Genomic DNA, 20,050 nt, shown 5'->3' with positions numbered 1-20,050 from the left:
CTTTACCTGCCTACATACCTTTATGAATAAGATGCTCCAGCACATCACAGTGTCCATATTCAGCAGCAACTCCTAATGGTGTTACCCCATAACCATCTTTCAGGTGCACATTTCCTCCATTCTTCAGAAGCAGAGAAACAATCTCCTTGCAGCCTTGTTTTGCAGCTTCATGCATTGCTGACCAACGTTTTACACATGGCTGGTGGATACGACAGTTGTATTTAATCAGAGTCAATACCATTTCATAAGAGCCCTGTCTCACAGCTTGAAAATATGGAAACAGAAGAAAAAAAGACACCAAAAGGGATCTCGTTACACATGCTGAAAGATGAATTGTGAGGCTTACATTTTTTTCAGTGTTTGGAGAAAATAAAACAGGTCATCCATGTGGGCCAAATTCAGATCTCTGTCCTGGGAGTCTGTGGACCAAATACACTGGCAAGTAAAGGGTAGTATAAGTTACATGCTGGGTGTAAGCTGGTCAGGCAATCATTGTACTTGGATGCAAATGGTAAAATAGCGTAACCAGCACAGATTGACATTCAGCGTGTATGCAAAATTTATGTTCTGAGGCTACAGAAGCAGGAGTATTGCAAGAAAAGCAACAAACAAAAGGGTAAAAGCAAAAACAGAAGGGTACTGCTTTATCTTGCTCCATCCAGTTAGTTGCTGTTGCAGCCATACCACTTTTCCTTCCCTCTTGGCAAGTAAGGTACATTCTCAGGGCTTAGTTCTTCATGTGTGGCTCTCCCAAAGATTTCTATCAGTGTTCCACATATGCCAGGCTTGTAAGATTGGCCTTCCACTGAACACTATGTTGATATAAATTTGCTACTTAACATGAACACCCATTCCTCTTTCCAACTTAGATCCAGTGTATAACCTGCACCACCATTTGTCATGAATATAGCCGTTTACTTTTCATGCTACAGCAAACTCTTCAGTGTTCTCCCCGTGTTCCAGCTGTATCGCACTTATGAAGTCAGCTTCTAATTCTAATGCCTAAACTGATGTTCACTGGTTGTTGCTAGCCAAGATATCACTGACATATGTTACACTTAAAGGCCAAATTCTGCCCTTTTGAGGATCCAACTGTGAAATTTTCATGGATAACTATGCAGCTCAAGACTACAACAAGTTACCTGTCTAGGGGATAGTTTTCTGTTCATGAACATTTTTCTACCCAGATCAACCCAGATCAGATTTTAACATTCAACAGTAATATTTCTACCTTTATTTTCATCTGGTTCTATAATCTTTTGTGCCTTGTTTTGACTTGCACATTCTGTATGAGTTTGGTAGTATATCTTTAACCTATAATGGCACTTCCATTGATTTCAATGAGATTTTTTCTTTCAATGGATAGCATGATCTGACCCAGAATTTTTGGATAAATATTCAATATTCTGTGAAACTTCAGGGCTTCAGCAGTAATAACCAATCATAAATGTTTGAATAAATACACAAGCTTCCCCCTCAAAAAACATTCTTTTTGATTACTTAGTTTCAGCTGATCTCTGTTGTGTGATAATGCTATTCATAGTTACTTTGACTTCAATGGAGTTTTATGTACCCAACTAAAGAGTCCTCTAATCTACAGCTCGCCTGTAGAGTTAATGCAGGAGTAATTAAGTTAAATTAAAAGCATTTGTCACTTGCAATTTATATTGAGTGGTATGTGCTTGATGATGCTCTCACTGATTTCATTGTGACTAGGATTGAACTGTAAGGTGCAGAGCACCCTCCACTCCCACGGACTCAATTCCGAATGATAACAGCCTCTTAGTAAGAAAACTACATGGGCAAAAAACTCGACCTATCAGGAAATCATAAACAGAAATATCCAGGAGAGTAAATTTAGTGGGGAAGAAAAAAAAAATCCTTTTCCTTCAGTTCTAGTAGGAGTTTACTCTTCCTGGTATTCATCAGACAGCAATGGCTAATAATCTTATCTTAAAAGTTCTATGGATTTGCAATTACTGGAAAGAACTGGAGAAATATAAAGCAATAAATCTAAAAAAACTTTTACAGATCCTTTGTGGCTCAGGCCTTAAAATTTTAATACATTAATTGCTTCATTGGGTATTCTTTGTGATTAAAATTGACAAAAGTTAGTACCCATCAAAGGTAATGTTTTAATAAGTCTGATCATTGTATTTTGGTATGTATGATGTGGGAATTGTATTAATTTTACAGATTGATTTTCTTCATAAGACCTTGAGTTCTTTCATTTTCAACAAGAGCTGGAAGCTAGTGCACTTAAATTACTAATATAGGGTAAAGCTCATTTAAATATATCAGCAGAAAACTTTCCAAAAGAATAATCCTGCTTTGAACTGAGTTATTACTTAGTAATTTAGTTGCATGCCATTTTCCACAAATTCTTTCTGAAAGTGAAAATACCCAATTACTCCTGACAAAGTCAGCCGGTAAAAATAATAAAATTCCATTATATATATATATTCTCCAGTAGGCCACACACAGTCATAAACAACTATTTGTAAAACATCCAAGATTTCATTAAAAGTTGTGTAGCCTCTAATTAAACCTTCACTTGGACTACTGACCATTACTTGTGCCTTGAGTGGTCACATGAGGCCAGATTTTTAAAGGTAATTAGGCACCTCTGATGGGGTATACTCCCCCATATTAGTTCTGAAGGGGTCAATTTAGGCCACATGGGCCAATTAACTTATAAGGCTGCAAACTGGGGAATATTTAGGCTGAGAGGCAAGCCCTAATTAAGGGAAGTTCACCTGTGCAGGAACAGGTGGGGTTTCTATAAAACCAGGGAACTGGTAGCAGAAAGAGGGCTGTGGGGAAGAGGGCTGCAGGCTCTCTCCTTGGGATAAGGGAGAGACACTGATTTAGACCCCCAGAGGAAAGATTTGTCTAGTAGTCCCGGTGGAGAAGATGAGGTAGGAAGCCTTCCAAGTGACAGGACAATGTGGTTGTCTGGATCTTTCCCCCTGGAGATAGGGCCCTGGACTGGAATCCAGAGTAGAGGGTGGACCTAGGTTCCCCTCCCAGCTACTGAGTGAGTGGCACAATTTGGGCAGTGAACTTGGAGGCTTTCTGAGGCCACGTGTTTGATTCACTGAGTGAGTGGCCCATCCAGGGCAGTGGATTTAAGGATTGCCTGGGATGGCGAGCAAGGTGTTGATATTCCTGGAAGGGGAAACACTATAGTGACCTGGCTGGAGGGCAGAGTCACAAAGAGGAAGCTGCTACTCCTGGAGCAAGAGAGGGTTTGCAGACCGAGAGAGACAAGGAGCTGAGGAACCGCAAGGACATTGGGCTGGAAGAGCTAATCCCCCAGAGTGGCCACCAGGAGGCCTCACATGTGGTGAGTGGAGATCCCCATAATAGCATTTTAACATGTAGATTGTCACACAGAATGACATCAGGTGCTTTTGAAAATCCCATTAGGTGCCTATCTGCATCTCTAGGCACCTAAATACCTTTAAAAATCTTGCTCCTGAGGCCTGATCTAAAGCCCAGTGAAGTCAATGGGAGTCTTTCCGTTGACTTCAAAGGACTTTAGGTAACTAAACACATACAGAAAATGAACTCTCTGCTTCCACCTACAGATGTTTGTCCCTCTGCTTCAGGGATAAGGCACATTGGCAAAGCAGTGTAGGAAAAAACTTCAGCTGCTACTGCCTGTGCTGTGTCTAGTCTGTACATAAGGAAAGGAACTTAGTTTCCAGGAACATCAACCCTGCATCTTTCATATGCACTAAATTCCTATAAAAAAAATTTAAAAAGAAAAGTTCTATGTAATCAAATGGAACAACAAAAATAAAATGTGGTTTAAAATATTTCTCCAGAAAAACAAAGCAGTAGAACTTCCAGGTGTAACTCTTCTTTTTTTTTTTTTTTTTTTTTTTAAATGTGGGACAACCTCTGTGTTCTGTTAAACAACATACTAGTTGCAGAAAGCAAATCTATCTTTTGGTCAAATCCTTGCAATCAGTATAAGAATGTTCTCCTAGGTGCATTAGAATTTGTGATGTCTGCCCCAAATCTTCAAGGCAACTCGGGATGCACATTACAGAAATCATTTGATCAGAGTCTGATTGCATCTCAGATTCACTCTGGAGCTGTAAGCCAGCGAGCCCACCCAACTGTGTGTGTGTTTGGTGCTAGAATCAGGCTGACAAAAAGCTCTGATTTGCTGAAGCAGTAGCAGGAGAGAAAAGATGGAATATTTGAATACCATCTATTCAAAGTTTGGGGTCCATACCTAGTTTTCTCTAAGGAAAATAGATGAAAAACTATAAAGGTTACTTTTGTAATTCTTGTGAAACAAAGAATAGAAAATACTTTATGCAGGGAGGCAAATGTTGCCTCTCTGAGATATAAATCTCTCATCTCTATTATAGAAAGGTGCTTTTAAAATGTTCGGCACAAACTCAGTGTTGTTAAATTTAACCCCTCAGTTGCTCATACAGCATGAGTAGAAATTCCCCAAGATGCCTTGGCAGTCTCTTGGTGAAAGGTAAGATTATATTTCTTTTATTTTCACCTACCTTTTGTCTGATTAACTCTAAGGACATAAATTAATTACTGTGGGAAGAAACTTAACATGACCACTTCTGAAACATGCCCCTATAACATCATGCAGGGTCTCCTCCTGCACCCACTTCAGCCAACAGCAAAGCTCTCACAGATTTCAAGAGTGAGGGATCAGACTCCTATGTCTACACTGCAGGATTAGTAGAATTTGAGTTAGCAGACTCTGGATTTGTTAACCTAAGGCTTGAGTGCCTGGAGTCATTTGTAATCCCAGGTTAGGAATTGAACCCTGGATCCCAATCTGGGGCTTCAGTTTCTACACTACATTATGTAGGGCTAAATCCTACCATCCATATCCCAGACTTCCAAGCACCCTCTCAAAATGTGGCGCCTGTAGCCCTTTGTTCGTGGTCCAAGCATGGGAAAACTTGACTGTTCATCAAACTTGTCTGTTTAGCGGACAAAGAAAGTTGGCTCGTGGGATTGTGAAATACTTTTTGCAGACTCCCAGAGCATGAATCCAGTGGGGCAACATCTACATTGCAAAGCAACAGGGCCTGAACCTGAATCCCAGCTTGACTCAGGCTCAGACCCTCCACCCCTGTGGGGTCCTGGGACCCTGAGTCTGAGCCCTGCATTAGCACAATTTGTGTGTAGATGGAAGGGACATTAGACTTGAACTTGAGTTCAAATGCTGGGCTTACACTGCAGTGTAGACATACCCATAGGGACCAGAAAGTCAACAATTAACCTGAAAACTTACTCAAGAAAAATTAACATTATTTGGTGGCAGTATAATCCACTTTTATTTTCCTTCTAAAAACTGAACAGCAACTAAGCATTTTAGCCAATTGGGATAGTCAAGTGAGTAAGGACTAGTCACATGAACAAGGGTTTGCAGGAGCAGGCCCCAGATCCCCTTGTTATGGTTGGCTTTGGGGAATGCAGGAACTGGATAGAATAGTTTAGAACACTAAAAACTCTGCTATTCACGTTGGCTTAATTCATAGAAAGGAAGCAATTACCAATGAGAAGAGGAGTTTCTCCTTTATTGTTTGTGGTATTAGGCCAAACGCCCTTTTCCAATAACGTTCTTACATTTTCCACAAAACCAGCTTTTGCTGCCAAAGTTAACGGTGTTTCTCCATCACATGTTTTGTATTCCCACATTGATTTATAAGATGCTAGAGTTCAGAAAGTAGAAAACAAAACACAAAATTAAAATGACAGGCATCTAGGACAACATAAATGCCATGTTGATAAATATCTGCATGAAAATGAATTTACAACTATTTTCAACTTTGACTTACTAGTTAGTCCTGCCACAATGGTTGACTATTGTAGCCAGTGATTAGATCATGCAGCTCTTCTCTGAATAATTGTAGTTTTCTGAACAAAGTCATTCAAAACAGACCAACCTCTCTGCTGGTGTACATAGGTGGAGCTTCACTGAAGACAACAGAGCTGTGCCAATTTACACCAGCAGAGAATTTGGCCCATGTGACTGACCAAGCCATGCAACAATGGAGGGTTTTCTCATACATTTTTGCAGTTATTGATTCTATTCTTGTGTTTGTCTGTTTATTGCTCCTTGTCTTGTAACTTTCCAATCTCATAGCCCTGTGGGGTGTCTTGAGCTCACTCACCATCCAGAATGATTTCAAGTATTTGCTGAATTGGCTGAGCTGCAGCCTCATGAAGTGGGAACCAACCTCTTTCATCAGCTTCATCCAAAGCATATTTATGTTTCACATAGTTCTGAAGATCAAATACTTGGCCTGAAACAAAAAATAGTGCATATCTGAAAAAATAGGACAAGCTCAATGCTTTGCACAGTGAATATTTTATTTCAATATTTGTACCTTCTCTTATCGCTGCTATAAGTTTCCTATTTTGATCACTGGGTGGTACAAATCTGTTGAAGGGATGACAAAAGATATCAAGTATACACAATATAGATACATTACATTAAAGCACAATTTTAAGTGGTTTTAATCACCTGTTTCCACTGGCTTTCAACTTTACGTTTATATCACCTCAGTTACAAATCCTGATTCACTGTGACCTGACAGAGTACTCAGGAATGTTAGATACAGGATAAGAATTTGAACAGATTCTGGACCCCAGGCTTCAGGCCAAAGATGACCTGGACCTGCCAATTGTAGAAGTGGGGGCAGCTGGCTTCAGCAGTGTTACTGAGCCTGCTTAGTCCATGTGAGCATGCTCAGTACAAGCCAAGCAGCAAATCTGGGGGTGGCACATGACCTCTACATGCCCCGCAACTCATTGAGGCAGAGCCTAGGCAGGCCAGTAATAGGTCTGTTTGGTTGTGTCTAGCTAGCCTTTTTTCTGAAGTTTCCCTCTGCAGCTAACATAATACAGTTCCAATGTATAAAGACAGTTGCCAACATTTTTAACAATGTCATTTAAACCTATTCAGAGCAGATCTGTGTGACAGTGGTAAAAATGCCAGTGGCTGCCAGGACCCTGAGATAATATGACAACAGTATAATAGTAGGAATCAGCCAAATCATAGATGGAAATGGACAGTGGCACTGTTTGACAGGCTTCAGTGAAGAAATAGGCTCTGATCTTGCAATAGGAACCACATGTGGCCCCTTACTTTCTCAGGGTTCCATTGATCCCATTATAGGATCAAAGTCATAAATTGAATTGGGCGATTAACACTTATCTGCCTTTGCCTTTATTTTCAAATACTGTACAGCATTTTACGAAAAGTCCTTCAATTTATAGTGATCAGAAACGTATGTTGCGGTTTTTGCCATACAACTCCCATTAAAGCCAAGTTTTGTTTCATCAATAGAGGTAGCTAACAGGTAACATTTTCAAAAGCATCTTAGTGACTCAGAAAATGAAGACCAATTTTCAAAAGTGATGTACGTACTTAGAAACCAAAGTCTCATTGAAAGCCTATGGGACCTGTAGGCTCCTAAATCATTTAAGCGCTTTTGAAAATTTTATTCAACCTCTACAACAGAAATGCTATCTACATGTCATATCTGAGGGCAGTTGGCTCAAACAAAAAACAATCTATGCTAATATATATATTAATGATTTTAAAAATACTAACCATATCTTTAATGCAAAACTCAATTTTGTTTTTCACAATTTAAAAACAAATAAAACTGTACTGCTAAAACTAAATATATATACTATATTCTAGACACTCCTAATATGCTGGGGGAGGGGAGTTGAAAAGAAAATAAGTGATATTGGAAATGTACAAGTATAAAAAAGATGGATTTTAGATTGACATTACGGACAGTGAAGATTAGTTCCTTTTATTGCCAGCAGGAATGTTCTATTAGGGATTTCCTATTGGAAGAGAGATCAGCAGGTACCATTGTATTACCACATTACATTTCATGCTTTTTACCCAAAGTCCAAGGGTTTCACTGATTTACAGCTCAATATAAAGGGATGGCTGAGATGGAAATTGGGAAAAATTAGGTTATGTCTACACTTAAACCACTACAGTGGTGCAGCTACAGCATTATAGCGCTTCAGTGTAGAGTAGACACTCACTACAGTGACGGGAGGTTTTCTCCCTTTGCAGCCAATAGTCCTTGCACAGAGCTCTTCCTTTTCTTCCTGCCAACACAGACAGTATTTTGTATTGAGCTTCTTAGCTCTAGATTCCAAATGCACATTAAGGAGACAACCCTGAAATCAATGGGACTACTCACATCTATAAAGTTAATCATATGCATAAATCTGTGCTCCATCAAGACCTAAAGTTTCTTTTACAGAATATATATGTCAGTGTGGCTGCTACACCATTTTCTGCACGCTGGCCAGAATTCTCCCCGAAAGCCTTTTAAATGTGGTTATAACTACAGAATACTTAGGGTATGTCTACATTGTAATGTAATCCCAGGGTCTGAACTCAGGCTCAAGCCTAAACCCCCTTCCATCTACACACACACTGCATTAATCCGGGCCCAGACCCACGACCCCAGCGGGGTGGAAGGTCTGAGCCTCAGGCCTTGTCTACCGACTTACCCCGGTAGACAAGTTATACTACTCCAAGTGACGTGAATAATATAGCTGGAGTCAACATAGTTTAGGTCGACTTACTGCAGTGTCTACACCGTGCTGCGTCAACGGGAGATGCTCTCCCGTCAATTTACCTTACTCCTCTCGGTCCAGTGGAGTAGTGGAGTCAACTGGAGAGCGCTCTGTGGTTGATTTAGCAGGTCTTCACTAGACCCACTAAATTGAACCCTGCTGCATCGATCACAGAAGCCTCAATCCCCGGTAAGTGTAGATATGGCCTGAGTCACCCAGGGTTCAAGACCTATTGTTTTGCAGTGTAGACTCAACACTACAGGACTTGTGCTCTGGGAATCCGCCACAAGTATTCCACAATTCCACGGCTGACTGACTTTGTCCTCTGGACAGACAAGTTTGGTGGACAGTACAGTTTTCCCATGCTTGCACCACAAACAAAGGGCTAGAGCAGTCACATTTTGAGAGGGCATTAGGAAGTCTGGGATATGGGTGGTCGGACTTGGACCTGCATAATGCAATGTAGATACTGGAGCCCCAGGTTGGGACCCACGGTTCAACAATTCCTAACCTGGTGCTACAAATGAGCGTAGATGCTCAAGCACTAGGTTAACAAACTCAGGGTCTGCTAACTCAAGTTCTACTAACCCTGGGCTTACATTGCAGTGTAGACATACTGTGACCCTACACCACATATTCTTCATAGAAATATTGTTATAATATGATTATAGCATAACTATATGTTTTGTGCAAGATAAGGAATGAGATCATTGGAAAGGTTATGATTTGCTGAATATGATTATCCTATTTGTATGCATGTATCATTTTTGTATCTAAAGTTAGGAATATTGACTATACATCTGTACTACAAAAGTATTTGCAACCGGGGAATGCTCACCAGACAGAATGCAATCAGTCTGGCTGGCTAGCTGGGGACAAGTCAATGGACCATTAGGAAGAAATATAGGTCTTTGAAGATGCTAATCTCCCACCTTCCTGAGATGCTACAAACGGCCTTTGAATCACGGCTGCTTCAACACTGCAGGGTCATGTGATCCAGTTACCATCGTACTGGACTCCATGATAGAATACCAGTATTTTTCCACTGCAGGGTGGGATGGGGGGAACCACACTGGAAAACAAAGGATTCCCGCCATATGTAAAACCTATTTAAGCCAAGGGACGGACATAATCAGAGTTTGTTCTTCACTGAATCCCTGCTCAGGATGACTGCTGTGAACATCTAAGAAACAGAGACAAAGGGAGGGGCAGGGAGAAAGACTGAGCCCAGGCTGGGAAGGTGTCTGGCCTGTGAAAGAAATACCTGGAGTTGTAAGCTGCAAGCAAGAGCAGCTTGCCCGCAAGAACTTCTGCAATCTATCTAAAACAACATTTAGGGTGAGAAACTACTACTTGTAACCAGTTTTTTTTAGTATCTTAAGCTTATATTGCATTTTTGTTTTATTTGCTGGGTAATCTGCTTGATCTGTTTGCTATCCCCTATAATCACTTAAAATCTATCCTTTGTAGTCAACAAACTCGTTTTTGTTGTCTCTAAAACCAGTTCGTGGAATTCATAACTGGGGGGGGGGGGGCGGGGAAGCTGTGCATATCTTCCTCCACATTGAGGGAGGGGGCGGATTTCATGAGCTTACACTGTATTATCCTCTATGCAGCATAAGACAATACAATTTTGGAATTACACTTCAGTGGGGGTGTGCACTTGAGTACTGGACAATTCCCTAGCTGACGCCTACCCATGCAGTGCTTATTTCAGTGTCTGCGTCTTTCTGCAGCTGGGTGTGTCCCTACCTCTGCGTGTGCTGCTTGAGGGCCTGACTCAGCAGCACAGTGTAAGGGAGCCCAGGATGGAACAGGAGGGCTTAGTGGTACCCCAGTACATCAGGTGGCATCCCGGAGGGTGGGGGCAACCCGTCACACATACCCAGAGAGTACATCATCCATTTTCTTCAAAGAGGATTATTTACTAGCATGTAACTAATGAAGACAGTTATATTTTGGTTTGCTGTATTCAGTCATGTCTTCATAGAGTGCCTGGCTGTAAACACAAATAGCTAAACTAAAATTAAAATGCTAGGATAACATAAAAAAAATTTTAACTTCAACTGTCCAGAACACTGAAAGAATGTTATATTCTCATCACATGTATGTGCTTTCTGACTTACTAAAGTACCTTTCATGGTAATGGGAAGATGCTGGTTGACTGGCTTCAATTGATTCTTGAATACTAAGCTGAATTGCATAAGCAGTGAGATGGTCTTCGACAGAGTCCTCATTTCCATCCATCATCTTATATGAAAGTTGAGCTGCTGTCAAGAAAAAAAAAATCTACTCTTATTCATGGTGAATGATCCTTCACTCTGAGGGCTTTTATTCATGGCAAGTCACTATGTAGCAGTCCAGAATTTGAGTGCATCAGCTTGCAGCACAGTAACATCCTATGTAGACACTGCTACATCATAGTTAAGCCCCTTTGTTTTCAGTTTAAATTAGGGCTGTCAATTAATTGCAGTTAACTCAAGCGATTAACTCAAAAAATTAATTGCAATTAATCAGTGTTAATGGCATTCTTAAACAACAGAATATGAATTCAAATGTATTAAATATTTGGATGTTTTTCTACATTTTCAAATATTGATTTCAATTACAACACAGAATACAAAGTGTACGCTGCTCACTTTATATTATTACAAATATTTGCACTGTAAAAATGATAAACAAAAGAAACAGTATTTTTCAATTCACCTCATACAAGTACTGTAGTGTAATCTCTCTATTGTGAAAGTGCAACTTACCAAAGGAAAAAAATCTACATTTGTAACTGCACTCAAACACAAAACAATACAGAACTTCAGAGCCTACAAGACCACTCAGTACTACTTCTTGTTCAGCCAATCACTAAGACAAACAAGTTTGTTTACATTTGCAGGAGATAATGCTGCCCACTTCTTATTTACAATGTCACCAGAAAGTGAGAATAGGCATTTGCATGGGACTTTTGTAGCCGGCATCGCAAGGTATTTACATACCAGATATGCTAAACATTCATATGCCCCTTCATGCTTTGGCTACCATTCCAGAGGACATGCTTCCATGCTGATGACACTCGTTTAAAAAAAATGTGTTAATTAAATTTGTGACTGAATTGCTTGGGGGAAAATTGTATGTCTCCGGCTCTATTTCATTCACATTCTCCCATATATTTCATGTTACAGTAGTCTCAGATGATGACTCAGCACATGTTGTTCATTTTAAGAACACTTTTGCTGCAGATCTGACAAAACTCAAAGAAGGTACCAATGTGACATTTCTAAAGATAGCTACAACACTCAACCCAAGGTTTAAGAATCGGAAGTGCCTTCTCAAATCTGAGAAGGATGAGGTGCAGAGCATGCTTTCAGAAGTCTTGAAAGAGCAACATTCTGATGCAGAAACTACAGAACCCAAACTACCAAAAAAGAAAATCAACCTTCTGCTGGTGGCATATGACTCAGATAATGAAAATGAACATGCATCGGTCCGCACTGCTTTGAATTGTTATCGAGCAGAACCCATAATCAGCATGGATGCATGTCCTCTGGAATAGTAGTTGAAGCATGAAGGGACGTAGGAATCTTTAGCCCATCTGGCATGTAAATATCTTGCGATGCTGGCTACAACAGTGCAATGAGAGTGCCTTTTCTCACTTTCAGGTGACATTGTGAACAAGCAGGCAGCATTATCTCCTGCAAATGTAAACAAACTTCTGAGCGATTGGCTGAACAAGAAATAGGACTGAGTGGAGTTATAGGCTCTAAAGTTGTACATTGTTTTGTGTTTAGTTACAAATGTAGATTTTTAGGCTCTAAAGTTGTACATTGTTTTATTTTTGAATTCAGTTATTTTTTGTACATAATTCTACATTTGTAAATTCTGTGCACATTTTCAAATTCTGCATATTTTGTCAAAATAACACAATATAATCACACAAGTTTCAATTATTTTTGGTCATTTATTTCAAAATACCTGTCAGCAAATATGTCTGTTACAATACAGACAACAAAAAAGATTTAGGAATTTTTTTTGACAAATAGATTCCTTACTAGGCATATTTATACAGAACTCTGAGTAATAATTCATTTAAACTACAATATAGAACCATATTTCCCGCACCCCTCAGAAGAAGTGCGAAGGCTTGGGGGAGTCAGGGGTAATGGAGGACTGAGGGAGAGGGAAATTATAGCTGGGAAGGAGCCTAAGTGTGAACTTGGAGTGTTGTTGGGTATGGGTGGGAAAAGTATGGAACAGGTTTTGGGGTGGGGCTAGGAGAGATTGCTTGGAAGTTTCCCCCATGCAGACCCTGGCTGACCCCTAGCCTCTCCCATTCAGTCAGGCACATCTGCCCCATACCCACGTGTCCCTGCACTCCCATGTGTTCTTGCATCCATGTCCACATGTGTTATTCCACTCCCACTCAGACACCCACTCCTCCCTCCCCATGTGGCCTACACCCCCCTCCCCATGTGTCTCTGTTCCCCACTCAGCCACCCTTCTGTCCCTATGTGGCCCTGCACCCTCTTCCCCCATGTATCTCTGTGCCCCCACTCAGCTATCTCCCTGTCCCTATGTGGCCCTGCACCCCTTCCCCTGTCCCCATGTGGCCCTGCACCTCGCTCCCCCCTGTGGCCCTGTGCCTCCACTCTCATTCATCCCCTGCCCCAGTCTGTCCTCCCACACTAGCCCTTATGAGCCACTGTCTGATCCCCCAGCAGCCCCACACTGTCTGTCTCCCCATATTCCCTGTTTCCTGACCTGGCCTGACAGGCGCTGTGAAGTAGGCAGGCTCTTTCTCTTCCCTAGCTGGCTGGGAGCTGCTGCTCTGTTCTAATGCCACAGTGCCCTCTGGAAGGCAAAAGGCAGAACTGCAGCAACTTACCAGCAGAAGGTTTTTTCTGTGCAAAAAATTAAAAATATGTGCAGCTCATTAATTATGCATGTACGCAGTGGTGCAGAATTCCCCCAGCAGTAACATGGGATTTTATTGTGCAGCAAGCTGGTGAGCTGTAGATTCGCACCTTGGCTAGCCATGTTGACAACCCCTAAGAGTACTGCATTTAAATAAATGGGACTGCTTGTGGAGTAAAGTACTATTCTGTGTGAGCAAAAGTATCAGAATTTGGCCCTATGATTAGAGATGGGCAAATAAATCATATAAATATTTTGCGACTATTCTTGAGAATAAAAACTAGTGATCACAAGCACTTTTTTCTGCTAATTCATGAAAATTTGGGTAAGTAATTTTTTATTTGCAAAAATGACGGAAAGAAAACCCTGCCAGCACTATCTGAAATGGGATGTCATTTGGAAAAGCTCTTTTTATTACTCATTCAATAGATTTGTCAGTTACAAATAAATATTCATGAAAATTTGTGAACAATAAAAAGAGACTCCTGTTTATAAAGTTTAGGTCATCCAATCAGGGAATGTGTGACTTATATGGCCAGTCCTACTGCATGAATAGTGAATAGCAAACACTCAGTGTGGCCAAATCAGGAATATCTATAACCCAAAATTTGTTTTAATTAGCTATTCATGAACAATTGCCAAAAACAAATAAAAATTGTAAAAGTAATGACCAATTTGTGAATAATTCACAAACACAAAAGGGGCTAAATTCATTCCAATAAATTATTCATAGTGAATAATTTGACATAATGATTCATGTAACAGTATTTGACTAAATTTAAGCACCAGTTTGTTTAGTTCTTGTGCATAATATATAATATTTATGAACTATACAAGACCCTATTGTGCAGAAGAACATCAGAATGATCTTGTATCATTAATAGACACAAGATGCACTGGTCCCAATTCAGATTATCTTGGGGGAAAAGAGGGGATGCTCCTTTCGGTCTCCACCACTCACAGTAGCGACTCCACTCCAGTCCCCACTCGTTCATTGCCCTTCCTCTTACAAGGTACATCTCCCTCAGCTGGGGAGCCTTCCCTCTCTTTTACCCACATAGTGCACGAGCTGGTGCTGCAAGAGGTTAGCTCTTGGCGGACTCAGCTGCAATCTGCCGTACAGGAAAAGACTCCCTGTGTGCCAGGTGATGGCACCATTTGACTGGCCGACCTTCCATCTGGATAGAGGGTTGGCCAGGCCACATTTCAGCGATGTTGTGACCCTGTGTGCCAGGCCACTATCCCACTCACTGAAATTTGGTGCAGCTGCCCCGTAAGGAGGGGAGCTGGGGCAAATTTCAGTGAGTGGCATTGTAACCATGTGGCAGGAGTGACACTGTGGCAGCCACCAAACTGATTTAATATGGGACCACTGCTTAAAAGTGGTTGGGTCACACCTCCATTGCATGCTATGGAACTGTGAGCAAAACCATTGTGGGGGAGGGGAGGGTGACCACTTGTCTCAAATTGGGCAGGACAGTCCCAAAATGCAGAGTACAAGTCCCAGTACCGGGCTGAATGACTCCAGGACAGCATTTGTTCCAGGTTCCTTGTGGCGCTGCTCTGCACCTGCCTCAGGCTCAGGGCCGGTGCCAGCCTCTTCCCAGTGGGAGGGGTGGGGAGTGGAGAGGTGGACCTTACCTGCCCCTTGCCATAAGGCCCCCACTCCCTGCTCCTCCTCTTCCTCCTGATTCCCCCTCACCAGGCCAGAAGCAGGAGCCGGGCAGTAATAAGAGCTGCCCAGGGAGCCCAGAGGGCAGGAACATGGGTCAGGGGCTGCTCTTGGGCACCCCAGCCCCCTGCCCAGGGCAGGTGGAAGATCTGGGGCTCCCCTTACTTTTCCAGTCCTGAGAGGGCCTAGACATTCACAATGCCTTTACACAAGTCAGTGCAGTGTTCAACACCGCTCAGGGTTAGGCTCTTAGAGACTGTTACCAAAGTGTGTGTGTTGGGGGGGGGAGGGGGCAGTCGGCTGTCTCAGTGGATTAATAATGGGATATACCGCACCTTTTAACTATAGTCACAAGTTTGAATTCACCCTACCTGGCTTTCCAGCTTAGTGCTGGTGCTAGCCCATTAGGGGCCCTCAGCAGGAATATTTTGGACCCTCCCCTCCCCCACAACACATACTAATTATTAATAGGGGGTCCCCTTGAGATGCTTGGGCTTTTACGCATTTGCTTAGTCTGCTTATGTCTAGTGCTGGCACTGCTCCAGCTCTCACTCTGATCCTTTAGCATGCATTTTGCTAGTGATAGCAAATCAAATAATAAATCTTGTCAGTAAATAACAATTGCAAAATTGTCCTTCTGCAGGGAGTCAGGTAAATTCACTTTTTACTATATTCTGCAATTTTGCAAAGTTTAAAATGTGGTATTTTTATGTTAAAAGGAACAAAATGTAAATATTAAATACTTTTGCAAAATAAAACTGTACCAAATAAATGTACCTACCTAACTCTCTAAAGGCTAGCTCTGTGTTCCATCAAGGTCTCTCTGACTGATGTGACATCAACAGCTTAGGGCACGTTTGGGCTTTATATTAGTGGGACCTAGCTGAGAGGGAGTAGAGGTTGTGGAACTTAAACTAGCACTCTTACCAATTAGCACTCTCACAGTGCCTTACTTTTGTCAGTGCTGCACAAATATTAATCAATCGAATTAAATGAGCATTATGTTGACTACCTCTCCTAGAATGGCCATGGGGGACATCCAGCATATTGCTAATGCTGCTGGAATTTTGTCAGAATGATTTGTCGGTCACTTTTTAAAGCAGTTCTTCACACATGAAGTGCTAACCTGACTTCTGTGAACCGGATGTTTTGCATTGTAACACTTAGCTAAAAATTGATTTTAAAACATCATACACAAGTGGTACAATCCTATACCTAAATGCTTTACTATTTATCATATTGTGATAGACTCGAGAAAACAAAAACTGATCAATAATGGCACAGAGTCAAGATAACTAAGAAGCTAAAAGTATCATTGCAGGACTCCAATTTCAGGCTTTTGCAATACTATCACGCTAGCACAGAGCATGAATTCACACCTCTCCCAATGCTCAGACATAAGGCTCTTGGCCAGCACTGTCACCCATGAGGGTGGGCTCTCTGAAGGCAAGTGAAAACACCACCACAGCCCCATTGCCTTTAAAGGTAAACATACACATCTTTTGCTTTGACTGCCAGCTCTGACAGCAATAACTTCCAAAAATAAAAAATAGCTTTTGCGGACACATAAATCTTTTTTTTTCTGCTCAGCAGACTTTATGTAGCTCATAATAGACAGGAATATTCTAATGGAGTCTCCTCCCCCTGCTTTTGTGTCTCAGAGCCAGGCTTCAACATAGTTATTCAAAAAAAGATTTCACACACCAGCTGAATATCTGATGAACTGGTCATCAGGGTACAGAATCATGTTCCAAGACCCTTCACACCATTGCACAGGCTTAACCAGGAGCAAAAGGTACTGTTTGTAACATTTCTGTTCAAGCAGTCAAATCCTGAAGTCCTAGGCTCACTCCCTGTGCAAACAAGGATGACTGTAAAGATCGAAGATTTTGACCAAGATTCTTGGAAGGATCTAATGCAATATAAACACTTCCATACTGTAATAACAGAAGAATTCCAGAGAAGTTGTGAAACTCCTCATAATGCAAAAAGGTTTATCAAAGCCTTTGGCGTTTGATCCCGCACAAAAGAAAAAGGTAGACAAATATTTTTTCTGACATTGTCCAGGCTTTGTTAGGCAAAAGAGGAAGAAATTCAATGTTGAACTTCAAAAGAGGATACTACAAAGGATTTTTCAATCCTACAAAGTAAAGTGACTGACAGTTTATTTTCCAAATCTCTTCCCCAGGCTCTTATTAAGGAATCCATAAATATGTCAATATGTGGATGAGCACCTCAAGGTAAATGCATTATAGATTAAATCACATAAAAATTTTCAAATAGCATTAAAAGTTGGCAGCCTGACTTAAATCCACAAAAGCAAGAACATTCAAAGTTAAGACTGAACTTCTGCCTTTCATCCCATCCTGTTGGAAGTACACTTGGCTGGCATATAAGAGAATCCTTGATTTGAAGTTCTCTCCTGGGTTTATTTTTCTCCTCATCTTTACATTTACTTCTATACTTTCAATGGCATCTACAAAAATCCCTTTTGCCTCATTGAAATGTGTTAACTAGATACAAAGAAACCAATAAATGTACACTGTTATGTAAAGAACAGCTATACCTTGCAAGCATGGGGGTAGGGAGTCTTTAAAAGTATTGAACCAGTAATTTATAGAGTATATCCCAAAACACACAACTCTAACTTATCCCCACTACACACACAGCTAAAAAGTGAGAAGTTTTTAGAGCAAGTTCACTTGGAATTTTCACAATGAAGCCATGTAGTTATTTAGCACTGGTGTTTCTATAGCTTTAATATGAGAAAATGAATGGTATTCATCAGTTCTGGCTTCCAGTGAGAACAGTTCAGTGGTGCTATACGTACACTAGGCTGTAATATAAAACGTTGTGCCTTCCTTCACACTTTTCCCTACACTTTGACTAGACTCCACCATGGATGGATAGGCTTAATGTATGTCAAGTGCCCTCCCTTCTCCTTCAGGAAACTTCTGAATATCCACCTGCCTATGGAGCAATCTAGCTATATCAAATCTGTATGAACAGGCTCTTATACCCACTACTCTGCCTAATTTGGAACAAGGACTTGAACCTGGGTTTCCTACGCCCCAGGTGAGTGACCTTGGCTATTGGCTGTTCTTGTGGTGGTGATGCTGGTGGAGGGGGTCTCTCGGTCTCTCTTCCTTCCCCCCTTACACATACAGAAATTCCATCCTGGACCACCCAGTTTTGTCAAAACTGAAACATTACCTTGAAAAGTTTGTTTTGATTAATTGCCATTTTCTCACAAAAAACATTTGGTCAAAAAATTCCTGACCATTTCTACTCCCTTACACCTTTAGAGCCTGAATCAAAGCCCACTGAAGTTAATGGAAAAACTCCCATTGACGTCAGTGGGCTTTGGATCAGGCCCATAGATAGCAAGTGCCTTGAACAGGGCCCCTATCAGTGGTTTAGTACAATTTACGTAGGGTAGATGTTCATGTAGGGCTCAATCCCGCAAGGTACTGAGTACTCTCAAGTCCCATTAACTCCAAAGGGAACTGAGACCATTCACTACCTGGCAGGATCAGGATCTTCACACATTGTAGAAATACAAATAATTTAATAAAACATACCATAAATTCCATTCACTTCAGGAAAATATGATGCATGCCCAACCCCACCTCAGCACTAAAAGAAAAGCTAAGCGGGCACTTAAAATTATTATAAAATTATAATTTTTTTCTTTCTAGACCCACAAGGTCAATACCTGCTTGGACAATAGACTCCTCTTCTGCTGTGATTTCTCAGAATTCACTAGGTCACAGTCACCACAGAACTCTGCTGGAGCACAGACTCAGCCAATGTGGGGTCAGGTAAATGGTGGTTTTGGTATATATTTTCTCCAGAGTGTCTTTCTAAACATTACCACTTATCCTGTATGAGATTACGATGATGATAATTAATAATAAAAGGGAAAAAGCTAATACAGTGGCTAAGAGGCTGTGACATGGTAGAACAAGTACGATAAAGTAAATAACTCACCAAAGTGCATGTGGTGGACATTGATGGAGGTTTATAAACGCTTTGGGTGCTTGACTTGCTATATCACTGCTGGTCCGATGCTGTGTTGAGGTGATGACAATCTGATGAAATGTGAACGTTGCACTAGGATCACAATGGAATATGGCAGAACACTGGTACATTAGGCCACACGAAAAGCATATTTTGTCTGATACACTTGTACATAAAGTAGCAAAGAGGCCGTTAAAAGATGCAGTGGCAAATTCCCTTTCCTTCACCCATGGACAATTTGTTCTCCATTTTTCAGACCAAGCTCATTGCTAGATGAGACAGTTGTTGCTTTTTCTAGAAAATTCTACTGTTCAGGCACGGACACAGTGGTCTCATAAGATCAAGAATATTTTCCAGATTTTTTTTAATAGACCAAATTGTTTTGTTTTTATTTTATTCTGAAAAAACAAGTTCCCAAGAAACTACTGATTACTGCAGATTTTTAAATTTTTGAGCTTTTATGCATTCTAAACCGGAAGGATCATTTTTCATAGAAAAGAATTTGTTCCACTTCAAGCCACTCTCTTTCAGACCAAAAGATTTGAAATACTCACAAATCATGGAAATTGAGTCTTTGCTTAGAAACAGATGTGTCAAGGATTTATTACTATTAAGCATATCAGGCAGATGTTTAGTGCATGCGAACGAGACGTACTAATCTGATTTCACATTTTTGAAATAAACTAAGCAGTCCTAACTTTGTTTTCTATAACTGGAAGGCCTTTAGGTATCCCAGCCTGAAGAGGTTATTCACAGCAATACAGGAATTAATAGCAGTTTAAAACTGGATTCACTCTGTTACACATTATTCACAGTTTTAATCTACTTCACCATTAGGCTAATTGG

The 20,050-nt window shown here is 40.9% G+C and overlaps 1 protein-coding gene across 1 annotated transcript in view; it reads right to left on the bottom strand.

Moving 5' to 3' along the window:
- The window catches only part of ASB15 (ankyrin repeat and SOCS box containing 15), a 38,188-nt gene that overhangs the window by 14,941 nt on the left and 3,197 nt on the right, over positions 1–20,050 (bottom strand). Inside the window, exons 4-9 of the mRNA XM_074942348.1 lie at positions 19,175–19,297; positions 10,742–10,877; positions 6,381–6,433; positions 6,165–6,296; positions 5,544–5,702; positions 19–264 (exon numbers count right to left, since the gene is read on the bottom strand). Of these exons, the coding sequence (XP_074798449.1) occupies positions 19–264; positions 5,544–5,702; positions 6,165–6,296; positions 6,381–6,433; positions 10,742–10,877; positions 19,175–19,184 (736 nt within the window). The 5' untranslated portion in view covers positions 19,185–19,297. The remainder of the gene's footprint in view (positions 1–18; positions 265–5,543; positions 5,703–6,164; positions 6,297–6,380; positions 6,434–10,741; positions 10,878–19,174; positions 19,298–20,050) is intronic.

The sequence above is a fragment of the Natator depressus genome, chromosome 1 (assembly GCF_965152275.1).
Source record: "Natator depressus isolate rNatDep1 chromosome 1, rNatDep2.hap1, whole genome shotgun sequence".
NCBI lineage: Eukaryota > Metazoa > Chordata > Testudines > Cheloniidae > Natator > Natator depressus.
This window is presented reverse-complemented; position numbering and strand designations above follow the sequence as displayed.